Here is a 19,359-nt window from a genome sequence, read left to right as displayed (position 1 = left end):
ACAGGCCCTAAGTAGACCAAACATCCGAAGACCATGGCACCAGAAAACAAATGGCATCAAGAGAGCGAGGCAGATCAGCCTTGCGGAGATAACTTGTTGCAGCCCTTATGCTCCATATATGTTGCTTATTAATTAGCGTTCGTCTGCGTGTCAACATCCAAGCTTGTTAGCCTAACTTTTCCCGCTTTGCTTAATGTTTTTCTAAAGCTCTGCATTATCGATGGATCCAAATCACATGACCAGGCGTAGTTGTTGGCCGGCCCCTGTCATGTCATAGGCGTATATAGAAACGAAAAATGACCGGCCGGCCGGCACTGCTTGACGCGCTCATTGGTCGTTGTCTTATGTCTTATTGATGAAGTAACCATACTATAAGATGATGAGATTATCCAATATATAGATTGGAGGAGACTTGCACAAGTATGCAAATCCCAGCAAATTAAAATTTTGCACGGCTTGTCCTGTTCGATCATCAGCATCAAGTGGCGCTTGCTGCCTACTTTCCTGTATCACAGACAGCATATTCATGTAATTAAAGGTACAATCAGGAATTTTAAGTGTCCCTGCCCAACTGCCGTGCGTTTTTGGGGTGTAAAATTTGCATGTTTTCTTCTACTGATGAATAGATATAGCAATATTCTCCTGCTCTTATTAAACAAAAGGAATCTTGCGAGGAAAGCCCAATGTGAACGAGGCAGACATAAAGCATCGTCGGTTTGAACCACCCCACAATCAACAAGTATAAAAATGCATGGTTGGAGTAGTTAATCTGGTCGTATGGGAGTATCATAACTGGTATCATACATACCAACTAGGCAATTTTGATAAGGTGGCGTAGAATTAAATGAAAAAAGAGAGGACTGAGTATCATATTATGGTACTGTATCATAATAAATTATATGCTACTAGTATGTGTCATGCATGACAATAAATGAGACCAGGGATGGAGCCAGGCTAGTGCTGGGCCCCGGGCCTGCTTCATTGCAATAGTGATGTACAGTGACCAACAGTAACAAAACCACTAGAGTCAACGAAGGATACTCTTGCCACGACCCGGCCCAGGCCCCCCAGGCCTAGGGTGTAGCTCCACCACTGAATGAGACTACCTAAGATACTAGTTTATGATACTATGCATTACGGAGGTAGTATCATATGCATGATACTAGTATATAATACTACCCACTATGACCAGCCTACGTCCATCTCTAGGAGTACCATTAGTCCCTTCCCATTGCTCCACCGTGTACAGGTGTTAAGGGTGCCACATAAGCAAAAAGTGATGTGGCAAAGTAATTAAATAGGAGAGAGGACACTATGGTGACCCCAGGAGGAAACAATGCTAAACGCATGAACCTATGCAAAATGACTAACAACCAATGCATGAAGAAGTTTAATTGTTAAACAATTCAATGAGGGAAGCTTAGCTACAATAGCTAAGCACTTATGCATTGGGGAGACTAGTTGCTAATATTTTTAATGCACTTAGCACCTCATGTAAACACCAATGCATTGGAAGTAGCCTTCTTATCGATGAAACAAAATTTTGCATTGTGTAGTAGGAGTAATTAACTCCTAGTGTTGTACATACTGTTTTGAGTTAATTAACACACATGCAGATCTCGAGGCAAACATAAGGTATAATCCTGGACTGCAGTGCAATGGATTGGCCGCAGCATGCCCTCCGAGTTTTGATATGCTAGTATAGATACCACCATTGCACAAGACAACTTTCTTCACCAGCCTTTGCTTACTTACCTTGCCCCACACAAACGTAGCTAGCTCACCAAACTGAGAGGAATGGCGGTGAGTGCCACGACGGGGGTGATGAACCCACTCCTTGGCAAGCTCACCAAGCTGCTCGACGAGGAGTACAAGAAGTTCACGGGGGTGAGGAAGCAGGTCTTCATCCTAAAGGATGAGCTCAGCGCCATGAAAGCTCTCCTTGACAAGATGGAGCTTATGGATAAGCTCGATTCATCTGCCAAGGACTGGAGGGAACATATCAGGGATATGACCTATGATATGGATAACTGCATTGATGACTTCATGCATGACATTGAATGTGCCCATGGAAAGAAAGGCTTTGTCAGGAAGATGGCTCAACGTCTCAAGAGATTGGGGAGGCGTCATCAGATCGCCAACCGCATCGAGGAGCTCAAGGATCTTGCAGTGGAGGCAAATGCTCGGCGAGAGAGGTACAAGATTGATGATTGCATCAATTCGAGTCATGACATTGTGCTTGTGGATCCCCGAATGACGGCAATCTACAAGGAGGCAGCAAGCCTTGTTGGGATTGATGGCCCGAGAGAAGAGCTGGTCAGCTTGTTGATGGATTCCCACAAGAAACTCAAAGTGGTTTCCATCGTGGGGTTTGGAGGCTTGGGTAAAACTACACTTGCCAAACAAGTGTATGATGAAATTGGAGGACGGTTTAACTGTAAGGCATTTGTCTCAGTCTCCCAAAGACCAGATATGAAAAGCCTTCTCGATGGACTACAATTCAAGCTTGGGATGGAGGAATCCTCTCATGCTCACGAGCTCCAAGACTTCATTGACGGGCTTCGAGAATACCTCAAAGATAAGAGGTATTTTCTCTTGTATTACTCACTCATATACTTGCATGGATAGTTCTCAGTAATAGTGTGGCAACAAAATTTAGGGTTGACTTGAGATTTCCTTCTATTAGAATCCCTACGATATTTCTATCCCCCCCCCCCCTAAAACTTTGAAAAACATGTATCATTATCCTTCATTATCCTTGTGACCTTCATTTTAGTTGTGATGCTTTCCTCTATACGTTATAACCATAGTCCATTCTAATGTATGAATAACTCGTACAAAAATTGCAACAGGTACTTTATTGTAGTTGATGACTTGTGGGATCAGCCAACATGGAATATTCTTAGTTGTGCCTTTTCGGATTATTGTAATGGAAGTGGAGTAATGATAACCACACGATTGGACGACGTGGCTCTCAGAGCATGTCAGAATGACCATTCCTGCATTTACAAAATGAAGCCCCTCAAAGAGCAAGACTCAAGAAGATTATTTCTTAATAGAGTATTTGGGTCTCAAAATGTTTGCCCACCACAGTTTAAAGAAATTTTGGTTGAAATTCTCAAGAAGTGTGGTGGATTGCCCCTTGCAATTATCACGATAGCTAGCCTATTAGCTAGCCATGAGGAAAGATTGTTGAATGAAATGGGAAAGGATAAAGAATTCTCTTGGTGCCAAGTTTTCCACAAAACCCACCTTAGAAGAGATGAGGGGCATACTAAACCTTAGCTTCATGCATCTTCCTGTTCATCTCAGGCCATATTTTTTGTACCTTGGTATGTATCCTGAAGACCGTGAGATCTACACGATTGATCTAGTTCGGCAATGGATAGCCGAAGGCTTTATTTGTAATCTGCATGGGCAAGATTTGGATGGTGTTGCAAGAAGTTATTTCAATGATCTTATCAACAGAAGCTTGATTCAGCCCGGAAGAACATTTTGTGGCAAGGTAATTTCCTGCAGAGTACATGACATGATGCTTGATTTGATCATAAGCAAGTGTACAGAAGATAATTTTATAAGTGTGGCATATAATTATGAAGACATAGCAAGATTGCACAGTTGCAAGTACAAAGTTCGTCGATTATCCCTCCAGTCAAGTGTTAGTGCAACATCGAAGACCCTTGCTACTAGCATGTCACAAGTTCGATCATATGCACGGTTTGGAGAGTCCATGTACACAACTCCACTTTCACAGTTTAAGTATCTCCGAGTGCTTTTGTTTGAGTTTTCAGGTCGAAGGGGTACGTCAGTGGACCTTACAGCAATTGGCCATTTGTTTCTGCTTAGATATTTAAAGATTGATACCAGATTTGCAGATTTAGTGCTCCCTACAGAAATTCAAGGGCTTGTGCATCTGGAAACTCTACATGTATCATGTTGTCCAACTCAAAGCTTTCCATCAGATATAGTTCGCTTGCTTCATTTGAAACTTCCGTATGGTACAGTGTTGCCTGAAGGGATCCAGAACATGCAATCAGTCCGTGACCTGCACTGTACTGGCATGCCGAAGACTTTGCTGGAGGATGTCAAAGGCCTTGGGAAGCTGACAAATGTGGAGGATTTGAAGTTATGCACACCTTACGACCAATTCTTGGTGTCGGAACAAGTCGATGCTTTGGTATCCTCCATTGGAATGCTTCGGGACCTCAGGCGCCTGACCCTCGATTGCAAGATTGAATGCGAAGTACATGGCAACCAGTTGGAGTCATTGCTTGATCCTCCTCCCCGTATCGAGCTGCTCAACCTGGAAACATGGGAGCCTCGCCATGGATTTCTGCTGGGGTCAGTGGAGAGGCGCTACACCAGTTGGAATGGAGTGCCTACCCTGCCTCCAGGACATCTACGTGACTCTTCGCGATACCCGTGGAAGAAATACACGCGCTAATATTGTTGAGTCCGCCTTCAAGGGCGCTGCACGGGTGCACCCAAGACATCCCTCTGTCACAGTTTTATAGCGAGTTAATCGCCCGCAATGAATCCCACATATCTGCATTTCGTCTGTAACTTAAGTAATCTCCCCGCCACCTTTGTTGTCTTAATTTAGTTAGTATCACTAATCTCTTACGAGTAGTATTGTAAATCAGCCATTGGATATTTCGGTCTGCAAGACCATTTGAGAAATGATCCGTACGTAGAGTTTGGAGATGTTTCGTCCTCGACTCCTCCTGTGCATGCTTGTTGCTGAGAGGGGTCCGGGTAGCCTCTACGTCGTTTCCTTCTTTGAGGCATCGTCTTGGAGAGTCAGCATGTTGCAGTTTGCACGGATCTCTTCGTCGTCGGGGCGGCTCCGGATGGTTTCTGATTTTGCGTCGAGATGGCGATCTCGGGAACAATGTGAGTGGCAGCTCTATGAGGTGGGGCTCTATCTCGACATTGATTGGGTGGTATCCTTGTCCCGCTTGGACGGTAGGGGTGTCAGCTCGGTCGATGCGCCCCAAAGGGGGCGGTCTGACTTTACGTTGGGGCGGCGGCCCCGGATGTGATGCGACGTGCGTGGTCTGCGAGCGGTTGCCCTGAGCAGCATGGGCTGCGGGCAGCTGGGTTGTGTGGCGTTGCTGCTCGAGTGGAGCGGTGCTATGTCGGGGCGGCGGCCCCGGAAGGCGATGTCGGTTGATTGCGCTGGGCGCGACGGAGCAGTGGATGTCGGGGCGGTGGTCCCGAGTGAATCTCTGTGGCGACCAGACTTCTGTGGCAACGATGATGATGGGAGCGATGTCGGCGACGCGGCAATGGTTGCGGTAGTCGGCTCTTCTCCGGCGTGTCCACGATTTTGCCTCGGTTTGCTTGTTGTTGTAGAGTCGAAGCTGCTGCGGCGGGGCCCTGTGGTGTATGATGACTGGCTGCAGGTGGCCCATTCGGCGATCTTCCGTGGCGCCAGCCGTGCCTGGTTTTGTTCTTCTGAGCTCTCCGTTAGAGTCGGAGCTACATTGTCTGGCCGCAGGTCAACTTGTCATCGATTAGGGTGGGCTTTGCCCTGTGTGTTTCAGTCTATGAGAGTGGGCTTGGCCCTTGTTGTTTCGGTTTTTGCCCGGTTTTCCGTAATTAACTGGGCAATTCTCTTCTGCTAAATTAATAGATGAGGCAATCTTTGCATCCGTTTCGAAAAAAACAATGTGATGCTGAGAGGGTCGTAGACATGAGCGCTTCATGGATTAGATGGGTCAGATCACCTGGCTGCCACCAAGGTGAGGTGGATCCCTCCTCACCCACGGCATCTCCATCAGCACTCTATGCCCCCGTTGTCACTCCCTCCTTCCTCTGGTCCTCGTGGCGGGGGCGCGGGTCGGCTGTTCGGGGACAAGGGGTGCCTCAACCGACTGGTCTCCCGAACGTGGGTACGGCTGGATCCGGCGGCGACTGGGCTAGGAGGAGGTGGCGCGGTGCGGCGGCACTGGTGGCGGGGTTTCGGTCAGGGTCGTCTTCGATCTCGATCGAGATCTCCATCGGGGGCGTCGCACGGCGGTGGCGTGACCGGATCGGTGGCGGTGTCACAGGTTCGGCGGCGGGCACCGGTCGGTTCCAGCCAACCGCGAGATCGGGACGACGTGGTTTCCGGTGAAAATCGCGCCTGACTGCGGTCATGGCGGACGATGGCGGCGTCTCTGACGTCGTTCCCTTCTCGAGGCATCGTCTTTGCAGGTCACGTCAATCTGATCGGAAAGTTCCGGGGGAAACCCTAGATCTGGATCTACTGGATCGGACGATGGCGACGTTTCGATGTCGTTCTCCCTCCTGGGGGCATTGTTTTGGAGCAAGTGTTGGCTGGAGGGGACAAGAGGAGGAGCGGCGTGGTATCTGACACGTCGACACCGGCGGGTCTCAGTGGCATGGAGCAGCGGGGTCTCGCTGGTGGGCGTGTGATGATGGACGAGCGCAGGATGATGGCGTTGTCTGGCGTCGTGGTGGCGTCGACGGCAGGTAGACCGGGCAAGGTACATGCAGCAGTACAACACTAAAGATGGAGTGGTGGCAGGTGGCTGCGGGGCCTCATACCCGGCAGGCGTCCAGGTTGAGGAGTGCGCCGGACTGGTGGGTGCCCCATATCCGGCAGGCGTCCTGGTTGGGACCTCGGGTCTTAGATGCTAGGTTTGGCTGCAAGGTCTGTTTGGTATTAGGCCCAGACTATCAGCATCCCTTCATCAACTGGATAGGAGTAGCGACATGTTGCCTAAACGGTGGCTTTAGCCTTACTTTTGTATGACATTATAAGGTCTTGTGTGAATAATTAATAAAGTGGCTACATGCATCGTCCAAATGCAGAGGCCGGGGTCCTCCTCCATTTTAAAAAAAATGTACGCAGCAGGCCTCCTTCTCTCCTGGTAAGCAGACTCTTTGACAAATGATCCCTAGAGTTCGGAGATGTTTCCACCTAATAAAATCTGTCCTCTACATGCCTCATCTCGATGGATATGTATGTATGTGTACTTTCAACATGTTTAGTTAATTGTCCTCTACTTTCAACTTAATCAACGTGACAGAAAGTAGCAGGGACAACGCCAAGGACTGCTGTTACCGGATCACAAACAGCGGCAATCTGAAAACCAAAGCACAAGACCATCAACACAAGGAAGCACTTCAAAGAATCCATAAACAAGATGACAAGCAGAAAACAGAGGCAAAATATAACCATGAAAACATAAATTGTCCAAATGATATTCATTTCCAGTAATTTGCAAACGATTGGTTACGAGTTACAACTCTCTGCAATTCTGCGGCTATGAACAGCTAATTGTAAGGCGTGAAAATAACTAATGACATGAAGCAATGAGAGAAAGAGAAGCAAGTACAGAATTTCACTAACAATATCAACCAATGAACAGAAGAAGCATATCTAAATCGTGTTAAAATATATCAACTTCTTGCTAACAAAATATTAAATCCAGCAGTCGAATTAAGGAGTAATTCTCAAAAAGTGAAAGGATTAAGACAAGTTTGAGGGTGCTTCTCTTCTTGGTGGAAGGAGAACGTGATCTCAAGCACTATCTTGGTAGCTGCGCTGGCCCATGACCACAGATCTGAAGATGCAATGAGTGCCGGCAAATCACACTTCCCAAATCACTAGGAAAATCTTAACATGAGAAAAAATGGAACTGGCAACACATAATTTGTTCTACCATGATTTAGAAAAATATAATTAGATAAGCCCATTCAGCCACGTTGATTTTCTCGTTAGCATGTTCAAGATGAAATCTGCAATCTGTGGAAGAAGGATGGAAGGGCAGACTTACGACAAACCAACGCTATAATTCGGGGCAAATGAAGGAGCAATAAATCAGTGAAGAACATCATCTCATTTGTGCGGTTTCAAATGATCACAGGAAGAATCACCGTTCACCAACCAAGGCCAGACTATTCTGAGAATCAGTGTTCAACCCGATCAAAAAAGGAAATACAAGTACGCAACAGACAGTGTTCCAACAACATTTCACCATACCAAAAACGGACAATTGCCAAAACATGTCGCCAGAACAGACCATATAATACCGAAAAAGGCTTTCGGCCCGCTTTTTATATATAAAGCAATGATCATCCACAATTCGATACAAACGCACGCCAACAGAACACACATACACACCCAAGGCAGAATACATTGGTGCTGAGCACAGCAACACCACCCCTAGCACTACAAGAGCAACCGGAACACACGCACACACCCAAAGATCAGAGTTTCCCCTGAAGCAACACGCGGGCAATGAGAGCCGCGACGACGCCTTCAAGAAGGGAACGAGTTTCGCCGCCGCCTGTCCGTCCGAAGATAGATCAGGTTTTCACCCTCGCCAGTACTCACTGCCACCGAACGCCACACCCTAGCGACCATGCCACCCACGCGGCCATGACCACCGGGCAGCACCGCGCCATGGGCTCTGCCCATGAGCACCGTGCCACCACCAGGGCCGCCGCCCCGGCATCCAAAACCTAGACACCACCTCACCTGAGACAAGCCGCTACCCAACCAAAGAGACGAGCAGAAAGGATCGGCCTTTCGAACCCCTGGGCGGCTCCAACGCCGAGACCCAATAATAGACTATTGTTTAATGTGAGAAAAAAAATAGGTTGTACGAATTTTTTGTTGTATAATGATAGAATTATTAGTGTAGTGAAGATTCTACTATTTGATATACATAGTGAAAATAATAGGTAATGCCATAGACCATCGTTTTGACAACTAGGAACGATGCGCTTGAGCCGTCGAATCACCAAAGTAATCAATTATTGAAGATATGGCATTGTTTAAGTTAAACAAGAAAAGTAGAGAGCCGACGGAACATCCGAAATCAGCTTACAGATGGTCAAATACAAACTAGGTGTGACAGGACATCCGAAATCAGCTTACAGATGGGGAACTAAGGCCCCTTCTTCAGCAGTTCAGAGCAGCTCGCGGATGGTCAGGCATCACTGGGTCAAGAAAATATCAGAAGGATCCACTTCTAGTTATCTTAGACCATCCACACAGTAAGTCTGGACTCTGGTCAGAGCCAACGGTTGGTAGTTCGACTTGAGCAGCTTCTGCAGGGTGATGACAAAGTTCATGGGTTAGCTAACAATTGCAAGGAACAAGACAACAGTGAGAATTGCAAGGAAGATGGCAGGCAGAAGACAGAACCACATAAAACAGATGCAAAATGAAACCATGAAAGAATAAATTTTGCCACATGATATTGCTTCCAGTAGTTTGCAGATAATTGGATACAACTCTGCAATTCTGCAGCTAGGAACAGCTAGCTGCAAGGCGTGAAAGTAACTAATGACATGAAGCAATGAGAGAAAGAGAAGCTAAGTGCAGTTCGCAACGAAATCAATCAATGATCAAAAGAAGGAAACTAATTCGCATTACAATATCTGGATTTCTTACTAAAATCCAGCACGTAAAAGGAGAGAAAAACAATCAAAGAGTATGTCTTAGTGGAAGGAGAGCATGATCTCACCGTGTTGGCCCATGTCCATGTATCTGAAGATGGAACGAGTGCAATACTGTCTCCGTTGGCCCATCACTCGACACTGATACTTCCCAAATCACTCTTAAAATCCCAACATGGGAAAAACTGGAACTGACAACACATAATTCGTCCAACCATGATTTGGAAAAATATAATTAGATGAGACCATTCAGCCATGTCATCCAGGCCGGCAAGGAGTTCGGCTTTGTCATTAACCCGATTAGTTCGGCCATATAATTCGTCCAACCATTCAGCTATATCACACGGAAGGTGGCTCCTCATCCCACAGAACCCGATGCGTTTGTCATTAACTTGGGCACCGGTCACCAGACGGAGTCATTGAGATATGATCGCCAATAGCAGTGTGGTGCTGGCAAGGGTCGAGCACCATGTGGTCACCAACTGCATAGCAGTCAGGTTGTTGGCGGCAACCCTCGTCATGCCCAAGATGGAGTGCCGCATAGGCCTGAAACCGGAGACGGTGGACGAGGCAAAAAATCTGGCCAAGTACTGGGAGTTCATGGAGGCATATCACACCGCTGACGACAGCAGGGAGAGAGTCCTGGAGTCCGTCAAGATCCACCACTATCTCTATTTCTATGAGCTTGGGTTGCCTGTCGCCTCCCCTCCTGAGCTGTAATTTCCTCTCATTCCCAACTCTTATTTCTCCTTCGGTTTTGATCGCCTAGGTTCTCCTTTTGCTATGACCTGCAATCGCCCATTAAATTTGTCTTGCCACATATTTTCGTATTTTCCATTTTTCCCATATATTATATAACATAATAATGGTCGGAATTCGTAATCAGCCTTGCAAAAGTATATGTAAATAGGAGCCAAAGATACGCTATTAGCAGCAACAGAATAAAAATAAGCAGAACTAACTGTAAGACATGTGCTGATGACACCAGACCATAGGTCTCCTGTTGTGTGAGCAGTATATAAAAAGAAATGAATTTATATGTCAGACCTGGATGTGGATGCTAATTGAAATCATTGTACATGCAACTTAGAAACTCTGTAAACATAAACTGCTGTGGCACAGCACAATGCTGGTTTCTGAAAGGGCTCACCTCACAGCAACCAGATAGAATGGACAGGTCTGCAACGAAAGCACAAAGATTTCAACTCATGGACCCCTTGTTTTCTCCAAAGACTACTTGCTGTATACAGAACTTAGTGTCTACTATTTATTGGATAGCAGTATCATATAGCAAAACAAAATGCTAAGTTTTAAATCATATCTTTGGATTTCGATAATCACCCGAATAGACTGTACGCTGGGTAACTGTGATGAGGGAACGCACTGCATACAGAAGCAGATCTCAGCAGAGAAACACAAAAATAATTGCAGAGTGTTACACAGAAAGAGAAGGCAGTCGCATCTGGAATAATATAGTTTTATAATACAGTGTATAAGGCAGATCTCTGTGTGATATAGGCCATAAATATAAGAATACCAGTGAAGTGCTCTTGTGAGTCTAGAATGTGAAACAGGGCCTTACAGACGAGGGTTGATCCCTGGCTATTGTTGGCACTGTTTGATAACATAAAGTCGGTAATGAAAATACTACTGGGAGGTGCAGGGCATAAGAAACATATTGGCACACTGAGACTGTGTGTATACCTGGAAAATTGTCCAGCAGGTGTGTGCAGAGGCATGGGTTCGACAGCTCCACCAGTTGAATCTTAATCAGACGGCAAAGAGTATTGATCTGGCGAGACCTTACATAATATCACAGCACATTAGTGGAACAAAACAAAAAACTGAGCTATTATCTGTTTTTTCTTTCATCTTCCATTAAATGTGGTAACTATCTCATACTGAAGTACTAATCTCCTCTGTTCCAGAATTAGTTACCTGGGTTACAAACTTACAAAAGAACCAGTTTGGTCAACTTAATTATTCTTAGGCGCGTGGAACTGAAGTATACTATTACTATTCAAGGCAATCATAAGAAAATATTTGCGGTTCTATGAATACAACCACCCAGCCGCAGGATGGAAGAATCATGTTTTTCCTATAGTACACAACTAAAGTATTTGTCCTTGTGTGGCAGTACATCAGTTGCAACAATGAAAAGTAGATTCATATATATCAGAGGGACATTACGCTGAGTGGAGAACTGGCATTACTCCCACTTCAGTAAAATGCATTATGATCTACTTCAGTGGCAGCACCATGAGGACCAAGGATGTAAATTAATGGATAAACTGGACATACATACATAAACTTCAGTAAATATAGATAAGAATATTTTATATAACTACCTGGCTGTCGAGCATGCCCATGTTGAGAAGCTTAGTGACATTTTCTTTTATTCCACATTAACATGTCAACTGATCTCAGAATGCACTCTTCCCCTGATACATTAACATGCTTGACCAGACAGAACTGGCCCCACAAACCATATATGCTGACCAAGCAGAAGGAATATAAGATATGTGTAAATAGAGTAAGGAATGCTCTCTATCTGCATCAAGTGACCTTCCATGCATAAACATTCCTGATTTGCTATACCTCTCTTTTTCTTCCTGTGAGGAGTCTTGAAAAATTGGCATTTGTGGTTGCGAGGGTTAAATAGTCTGGAGATACTCGTCAGAAATAGAACAGGTGCAGGTGAATAAGTTCTGTCAATATGTCCAGCAGAAACTTTACATCAGACTAATTAGGTTCATTTTTCTTTTATTTCAGAGATAGTTACCCAGAATTTCTGAGTAAAACATAAGTCTAATCCCAGTGAAAAATAACAAGCTATCTTAACCTCCAATTTTGATCAAGTAAACCCCGTTTACGGAAAGTTTATCAACCTGAACAGTAGAGTGGCCTTTCCCTAGTGGCGATATGCTTAGATATATCCCTCCTATTTGAACAAAATATCCAACGCATTCGTCTCCACGTAAATATAAAGCACTGATCAACACAAGCATGTACAGCTTGCCTAAGTGTTTCGTTTTTCCCCCTCTTGCGTCCCTTAAGTTCTTCTCTGTTTTGGTCATGAAGTTCAGGAAAAGCAGGTTAACTAAACTCATTCCAAGTCACTGAGCAGAACAAAATAGCAACAGCAGCCCAGATCTGCTGACACTCTGCAGAAGCAACAGAACAGAGGCGCACTACAACCGATGGCTGATGTGCACTTCATCACCCAGGGGCAGGTATAATCTTTAGTACTTCATGAATTGATATTTTGTATTTACTGAATATATACTATTTCTCATTTATCTTCTTTTTCAGATCGATATGGTTGAGATCTTTCATGTGTTTCAACAGGAAAAATATTTGTATATAGTGCCATGGTAACAGTACCACGGTTAGTTATCCCTGCTATTAAACACAATCAGAACAGATACATACATCACTAAACACGAAGGATTACAAGTGCCCAGGGCACTGACTCGTGGACATGTAGCGACACTAATTTGGTTGCAAGACAAGTACTAGTCGAGCAACTCTGAAATCTTAGTCCTTGCTAAACAAAACAATTCGCAACTTTTTATGTTAAGATGGACAACAGATTGAAGGTCTCGGTGTCGTTTCAAGGCAGAAAACTGGGATGAATTTTGTTGCAAACTATATTCTTAAATCTACGATTTCACTGAATTGTAGACAGATATGAAGAAAAAACGTTTGCCCTCAGTGCAAGCAGTAGGTTGTAGTGGGAAAATCTCATAGCCTTTCTTCTTCATATGTCCACAAGAACAAGTGTTAGTTCAAACTTCATTGGACTTGCTTGTTATACATGGCACCTCAATTGGTTTACTCTGATGATTAATGAGGGATGCAAATGTTAAGACTGATTCATATGTAGAAATTTGAAAATTTCCAAACTAAAGAAAGGTCAACTATGGTATTTAGGAATGAATAAGGAGGAAGAAAACAAAAGATTAAAAAAGAACCGACATCAATTAGAAATATATATCTAAGCATAATGTAAATACTTAACATTGAACTACAAACTTTAGTACTAACTGTCATAATATTTGTAAGAATAATCCAAATACTGAACATTGAACCGCAAACTTAGTACTAACTAAAATATGATGCAACTGAAAATACAATGAAATCAAAAGGGAACATGCTAGATAAAAATTGCCATAAAAGCAGACCAGACTGATATTTTGAAGGATCTTCTCTAAGGAATGACAACAACAGCCTATCAGGGTTCAGAAATCAATTTATCACTAGTTACATCAAGAGTTAGCAATGAGCAAACTGGCAAGTAGCAAACACACTAGAAAAGATAGTGAACATCCAGTTAGGCCTAAACACCAAGGCAGGAGTTACCAACTTACTACACAGAGTGAAAACTTTCTTGCGCCATACACAGGTTACGGATTTTCATAGCCTGTTCCTGGTCCATCTAAATATGAAATTAGTTGGCGCTTCCCCTTTGCAAGCTGTTGCATAGTCTTCAGCGAGGTGTGGTGCAGCTTCCTTGTGAGGGGATATGAGTTTCTCCACAAATACCTTCTCAGTGATCTTGACCGCAGTAAAGAAGCTCGGGTCACGATGTAGCAGTCCATTTTCCTTGAGAAACTTTATAACATAGTACCGGGGTCTGAGCCGGCCCTCCAAGCTAAGACTGAGAACTACCGGTTGATGAGCAATGGACACGGGTTCCAGTCCCACCTCAGAGACCAGGAACTCAGACCTGCGCTTCAGAGATTCCTTTGACTTCCTCAACACACTCGGATACTTGCGCACAGCAACGCAAGCTTCGGCATCAGACCACCTGAACGTATTCTTCAAGTAGTCCACTTTGGCGGCAATCTTCTCCTCGCTGAGAAACGCGACAGCCTGCAGCGCTTTCCTGAGCATCCCAGAGCCACGGGGCACACCTAATGTTTCAGCACATGCGACCATCGCCCCGACGCGCTCCGGGTTGGTGGTGAGCAACCTCGGCACACGGATACACAGCTTGGCAATATCACAATCACCTAGCCCGCACTCCCTCAGGAACGCGACATTGGGTTTGACCACCTTGTCAAGGTCGATTGAGAGAAGGTTGGAGTCGCACTTGAGCAGCCGGAGTAAGTTGTCGAATGAGCCGAAGAGGGGCAGGTAGTACTGCAGCCTGGAGACTATGGCTCTACGGCGGAAGCCGCCGGGGGTGAGGAAGACGAGGCGGGCGATGTCGGAACGCGACAGGCCGAGGCCGGTGAGCCCATCGACCACCGGAGCCAGGGTTTTGTCCACTTTGGCGCATAGGAGCTGCGGGTCCTTGGCGACAACCGGGGCGACGTCGGCGCCGGAGAGGCCGAGGCCGGAGAGGAAGGCGAGGACGGCGTTGGGTTTGGCGGGGGTCTTGAGGTGGGAGAGCTTCATGGAGGCCTTGATGGCTTGGGGGCGGGTGAGGCCGCAGGTGTCGACGAGGTAGTCCTCGACGGCGAATCCACTGGGGTTCGGGGAAATGGGGCCGGCGGCTGCCGATGCGGAGAGGAGCCGGTGGAGAGGGGAGATGGCCGGGCCAGAGGTGGAGGAGAAAGAGAGGAGATGGGAAACGATGCGCTCTCGGAGGCGGAGCATCGCGGCTGCGGCCGCTGGCGGCAGTGACGGCGGCGGCGGCGGAGGTATTTTTGTGTGGTGTGTGGGGAAGGAAAGAAATAGGGGCCGGTGAGAATGGGCTGCCATTTTCGGTTCTTGTCGTTCGGTTCAGCACTGGGCTCTAATTGGACCCATTTTTTCACCCCATAGGGTTTACCTCTTCGAATTGGGAGCTCGGCCTTGGTGATTCATGGTGTAAGCAACATGGAGACTGTCCTAGACAGCGGCCCAATGAAAGTAACATCGGAGACGAATGAGTTGTTGTGTGCACCATACGCAAACGAGGAGGTCAAGGCAGCCTTGTTTCAGATGTTCCCGACCAAGGCGCCCGGACCGGATGGTTTTCCGGCACATTTTTATCAGCGACACTGGGAGCTTTGTGGTACAGAGGTGACTGAGGCAGTGTTGAGAATTGTGAGGGGGGAGGAGAGCTCGGAGTGCATATGACACCATCCTTGTTCTGATTCCCAAGGTAACAAACCCCACTGTTTTGTCCCAATTTAGGCCTATTAGCCTGTGTAATGTACTATACAAAATTGCCTCCAAAGTCATTGCAAACAGGCTCAAGCAAATTCTACCGGATATCATATCTGAGGAGCAATCGGCCTTCGTACCGGGCAGACTCATAACGGATAACATTATCAGTGCATATGAATGTCTTCATTTTATGAAGCGGAGCAAAGCTACGGCTAACAGTTATTGTGCACTTAAGCTTGATATGATGAAAGCATATGACAGGCTGGAATGGGACTATTTGGAAGCAATCATGGGAAAACTCGGTTTTGCCCCCCCCCCCCCCCCGGATAAAAACAGTCATGAGCATGGTGCGGTCTGTATCCTTCTCAGTGCTTTTAATTGGTGAAAGGCTTGATCAGTTTATGCCGAGGAGAGGTATAAGGCAGGGAGATCCGATATCCCCCTATCTCTTCTTAATTGTAGCGGAGGGCCTTTCGTGCCTCCTGAAAACCAGTTCTCCGTCATCAAATATTGTTGGACTAAAGGTGGCACCCACGGCCCCGACCGTTAACCATCTTCTTTTCGCAGATGACAACCTGCTGCTTTTTAAGTCAGGGAATGAGGGGGCAGTAGCGGTATCAAACCTACTTGAAACGTACTGCTTGGCTTCGGGTCAGAGGATAAATCATGATAAGTCTTCGATTTTCTTCAGCAGAGGATGCCCACAAGTGGTAAGAGATGATATGAAAAATGTTCTGAATGTGCACAACGAGTCCCTCAGTGACAGGTATCTGGGAATGCCAACGGAGGTCGGTCACTCGAAGAACGGGACCTTCAAATATTTGAGGGACCGAGTCTGGGAAAAGGTTAAGGGATGGATGGAAAAGCTATTATCTTCAGCAGGGAAAGAGGTACTGATTAAAGCGGTGGCTCAAGCAATTCCAGTATATTCGATGGCATGTTTCCGGCTGCCACGGGGTCTATGTGAAAGCATTACTTCGCTGATCAGACAATTCTGGTGGGGAAGCAAGCATGGGAAACGAAAACCGAGTTGGGTGGCGTGGGACGTGGTGACCCTGCCAAAGCATCTTGGAGGTCTTGGCTTTCGGGATATGGAGATGTTTAACTTGGCCCTCCTAGCACGGCAGTCCTGGCGCATGTTGCAAAACCCACTGTCTCTGAGTGCGAGGATCCTGAAAGCAGTATATTACCCTAACTCGGACATATTTGGCGCAACACTAGGGTCTCATCCCTCGCAGATTTGGCGGGCTATTTTGGACGGTCGGGATATCATGGTTCAGGGGCTGGTGCGTAGAATCGGAGACGGTGAATCGACAAATATATGGGAGGATAATTGGTTGCCGAGGCCAAACATGAAGAAGCCGGTCACCTCTCTAGTGCAGAATCCACCAACTACAGTGGCTGAGTTGATAGACCATACTTCATCATCCTGGAAGGAGGATCTAGTCCGGACGGTGTTTATACCAATCGAAGCAGCAGCAATATTGCAAATACCCCTTTGTACACGCCAGACTGACGATTTTTGGGCTTGTTCCGAGGAGAGGAAGGGCATGTTTACCGTACGATCGGCATACCGGATGATCCAGCGAACGAAGCTAAGTCGCGAGGCATGGTTGTATGAAGATGGATCCTCTTCCGGCTCCATTGGTGCTAACCAGGGTTGGACCGAACTGTGGCGGATCAAGGTTCCCTCAAAGCTGAAATTCTTCTTATGGAGACTCGCCAAGCATTCTGTCCCCACAGCAGCGCTACTCAACCATCGAAATATGTCATCCTCACGAGCTTGCTGTCTGTGTGGGGCTGTTGACACCTGGCGCCATGCCCTTGTGGATTGCTCGGTCTCCAGGAGCACCTGGGCGCTGTCTTCAGAGGCGATCCTTGACAAGATGAGCACATGCATTGAGGAAAACGCAAAAAGATGGTTGTTCGTCATGCACGAAGCGCTCAACCAAGATGATTTCCTAGTCTTCGTCGTCACCCTATGGGCACTATAGGGCGCCCGAAGGAAGGCAATACACGAGGATATCTTTCAGACACCTTATGCCATCAATGGGTTTATAAATTCTTACATAGCAGATCTCAAGGCTATCCAGAAGCCGAATGTCGCTGGGGTTAGGGTGCCACAGCCTCGAATTAATAACTGGATTGCACCGCCATTGGGGTTGGTCAAAATCAATGTAGATGCTGCAGTAGGCCGGGCGCGGGGTGCAGCGGGAGCAATCTGTAGAGGCCAAGACGGAGCCTTCTTGGGAGCTTCGGCGGTGGTTTTCTCCCATCTCTCAGACCCCGGAACCTTGGAGATGCTCGCAATCAGGGAGGCTTTGGCATTGGCAGATGACATATATGTCAGGAGGGTACATGTTGCTTCGGATTGTAAAGTGGCAGTCGACGACATTCAACAGCACAACAAAGGAAGCTACGGGGCAATTGCACATGAAATCATACAACATAGGTCTGAATTTGAGGCTTGTAATATACTTCATGAATTTAGGAGCTCGAATATCGAGGCTCACAAACTAGCAAAGCACGCTTTATCCCTCGGGGTTGGCCGCCATGTTTGGTTAGACCAGCCCAACGATCTTGTTTTCGTCCCTGTAAACATTGTGACGACGTAATAAAGCTTTGCAGTTTGTCTCAAAAAAAACTCAAGGCGGTCAATTGTAGGGAGGCCTTATTCATAGCGGAATATTTTCTTCTTCTTCCACGACTCATTGTTGCTTGTGATTCAAAGCAAGTGGTGGGAGAGATATCAGCAAGTGAAATTAAGGACGTTACGGTCCCATTTTGAGTGAGATACCACTGCGAGCATCAATTTTTAATTGTAAATTATATTCGAAGGTCGTGATTTGAACAATAAAGCACATAGTCTAGCCAAACTTTCGCATTCGTTGGGTTGGGGGCGCCATGTGTAGCAAGATCAACCCCATGATCAGAGAAGTATTCCACGCTCTGCGGCGTTTGATCAATTAAACTTGGCTTTATACCCCTCAAAAAATATTAGTAAGTTTCTCCTCTCACAGGTTAAAAAACGGAGTTTCTCTCCCTTCTCTCACGGAGTGATTTTCTCCTTCTTTGTACTTCAAGAATTCTTATCTTTACAACAAAATACGGACAGGTGCTTCGTAAAATAGCTAAGATTCCTATGCAAAGGGTCTTGCTTTGTGCCATGTGCTGATATGGCATCATGTTGTACATTTGGCCACGAGAACGTACAAGGTCCACACAAAATCAAAAGAAGAAGTTATACGCTTGAACCCAATAGCTTAGATATGCTTCCCAATGCATGGTTAGAGTATTCAAATCTTGGCATGGATCTATAGAAGTACTGGTATCAGTTAAACAATTTTTGAAAGTCTATAGTAGGGGAAGCTCCCAGTATAGATAGTACCATCGCACACTAAGCTTTTCTTTACCAGCCTAGCTTACTTGCCTTGTGATACAGAAATAGCTAGCTCACCAGCCTCCTCAATCGGGTTGGAAGCGAGTGTGACGACCAGAGTGATGAACCCTCTCCTCAGCAAGCTCACAACGCTGCTTGGCGAGGAGTACAAGAAGCTCACGGGAGTGAGGAAGCAAGTCTCCTTCCTCAAGGATGCGCTCAGCGCCATGAAAGCTCTCCTTGACATGATGGAGCTAATGGATGAGCTCAATCCCTCGGCCAAGGACTGGAGGGACCATGTCAGGGAGATGTCCTATGATGTGGAGAATTGCATCAATGACTTCATTCATCGCATTGAGGGTGCCCATGTAAAGAAAATTTTTGTCAGGAAGATGTCTCAACGTCTCAAGAGGTTGGGGAGGCGTCATCAGATTGCCAACCGGTACAAGGAGCTCAAGGTTCTT

At 46.2% G+C, this 19,359-nt stretch overlaps 2 protein-coding genes across 2 annotated transcripts; one reads left to right on the top strand and one right to left on the bottom strand.

Annotated features, from left to right (window-relative positions):
* The first annotated feature begins 1,797 nt into the window (after positions 1–1,797).
* LOC123143109 (disease resistance protein RGA5-like) lies at positions 1,798–4,444 on the top strand. The gene is made up of 3 exons (XM_044561920.1): positions 1,798–2,585; positions 3,313–3,505; positions 3,557–4,444. Exons 1-3 carry the CDS (start codon positions 1,798–1,800, stop codon positions 4,442–4,444), a joined length of 1,869 nt encoding a protein of 622 aa, XP_044417855.1.
* A 9,140-nt stretch (positions 4,445–13,584) lies between these two features.
* Positions 13,585–15,118, bottom strand: LOC123143110 (transcription termination factor MTERF15, mitochondrial). The gene has a single exon (XM_044561921.1). The coding sequence runs from the start codon at positions 15,019–15,021 to the stop codon at positions 13,834–13,836; it is 1,188 nt and encodes a 395-aa protein (XP_044417856.1). The 5' UTR covers positions 15,022–15,118; the 3' UTR covers positions 13,585–13,833.
* Between the last annotated feature and the right edge of the window lie 4,241 nt (positions 15,119–19,359).

Source organism: Triticum aestivum, chromosome 6D (assembly GCF_018294505.1).
Source record: "Triticum aestivum cultivar Chinese Spring chromosome 6D, IWGSC CS RefSeq v2.1, whole genome shotgun sequence".
Classification (NCBI taxonomy): Eukaryota; Viridiplantae; Streptophyta; class Magnoliopsida; order Poales; family Poaceae; genus Triticum; species Triticum aestivum.
The sequence above is the reverse complement of the archived record's forward strand: the minus strand, read 5'-3'. Positions and strand labels throughout refer to the sequence as shown.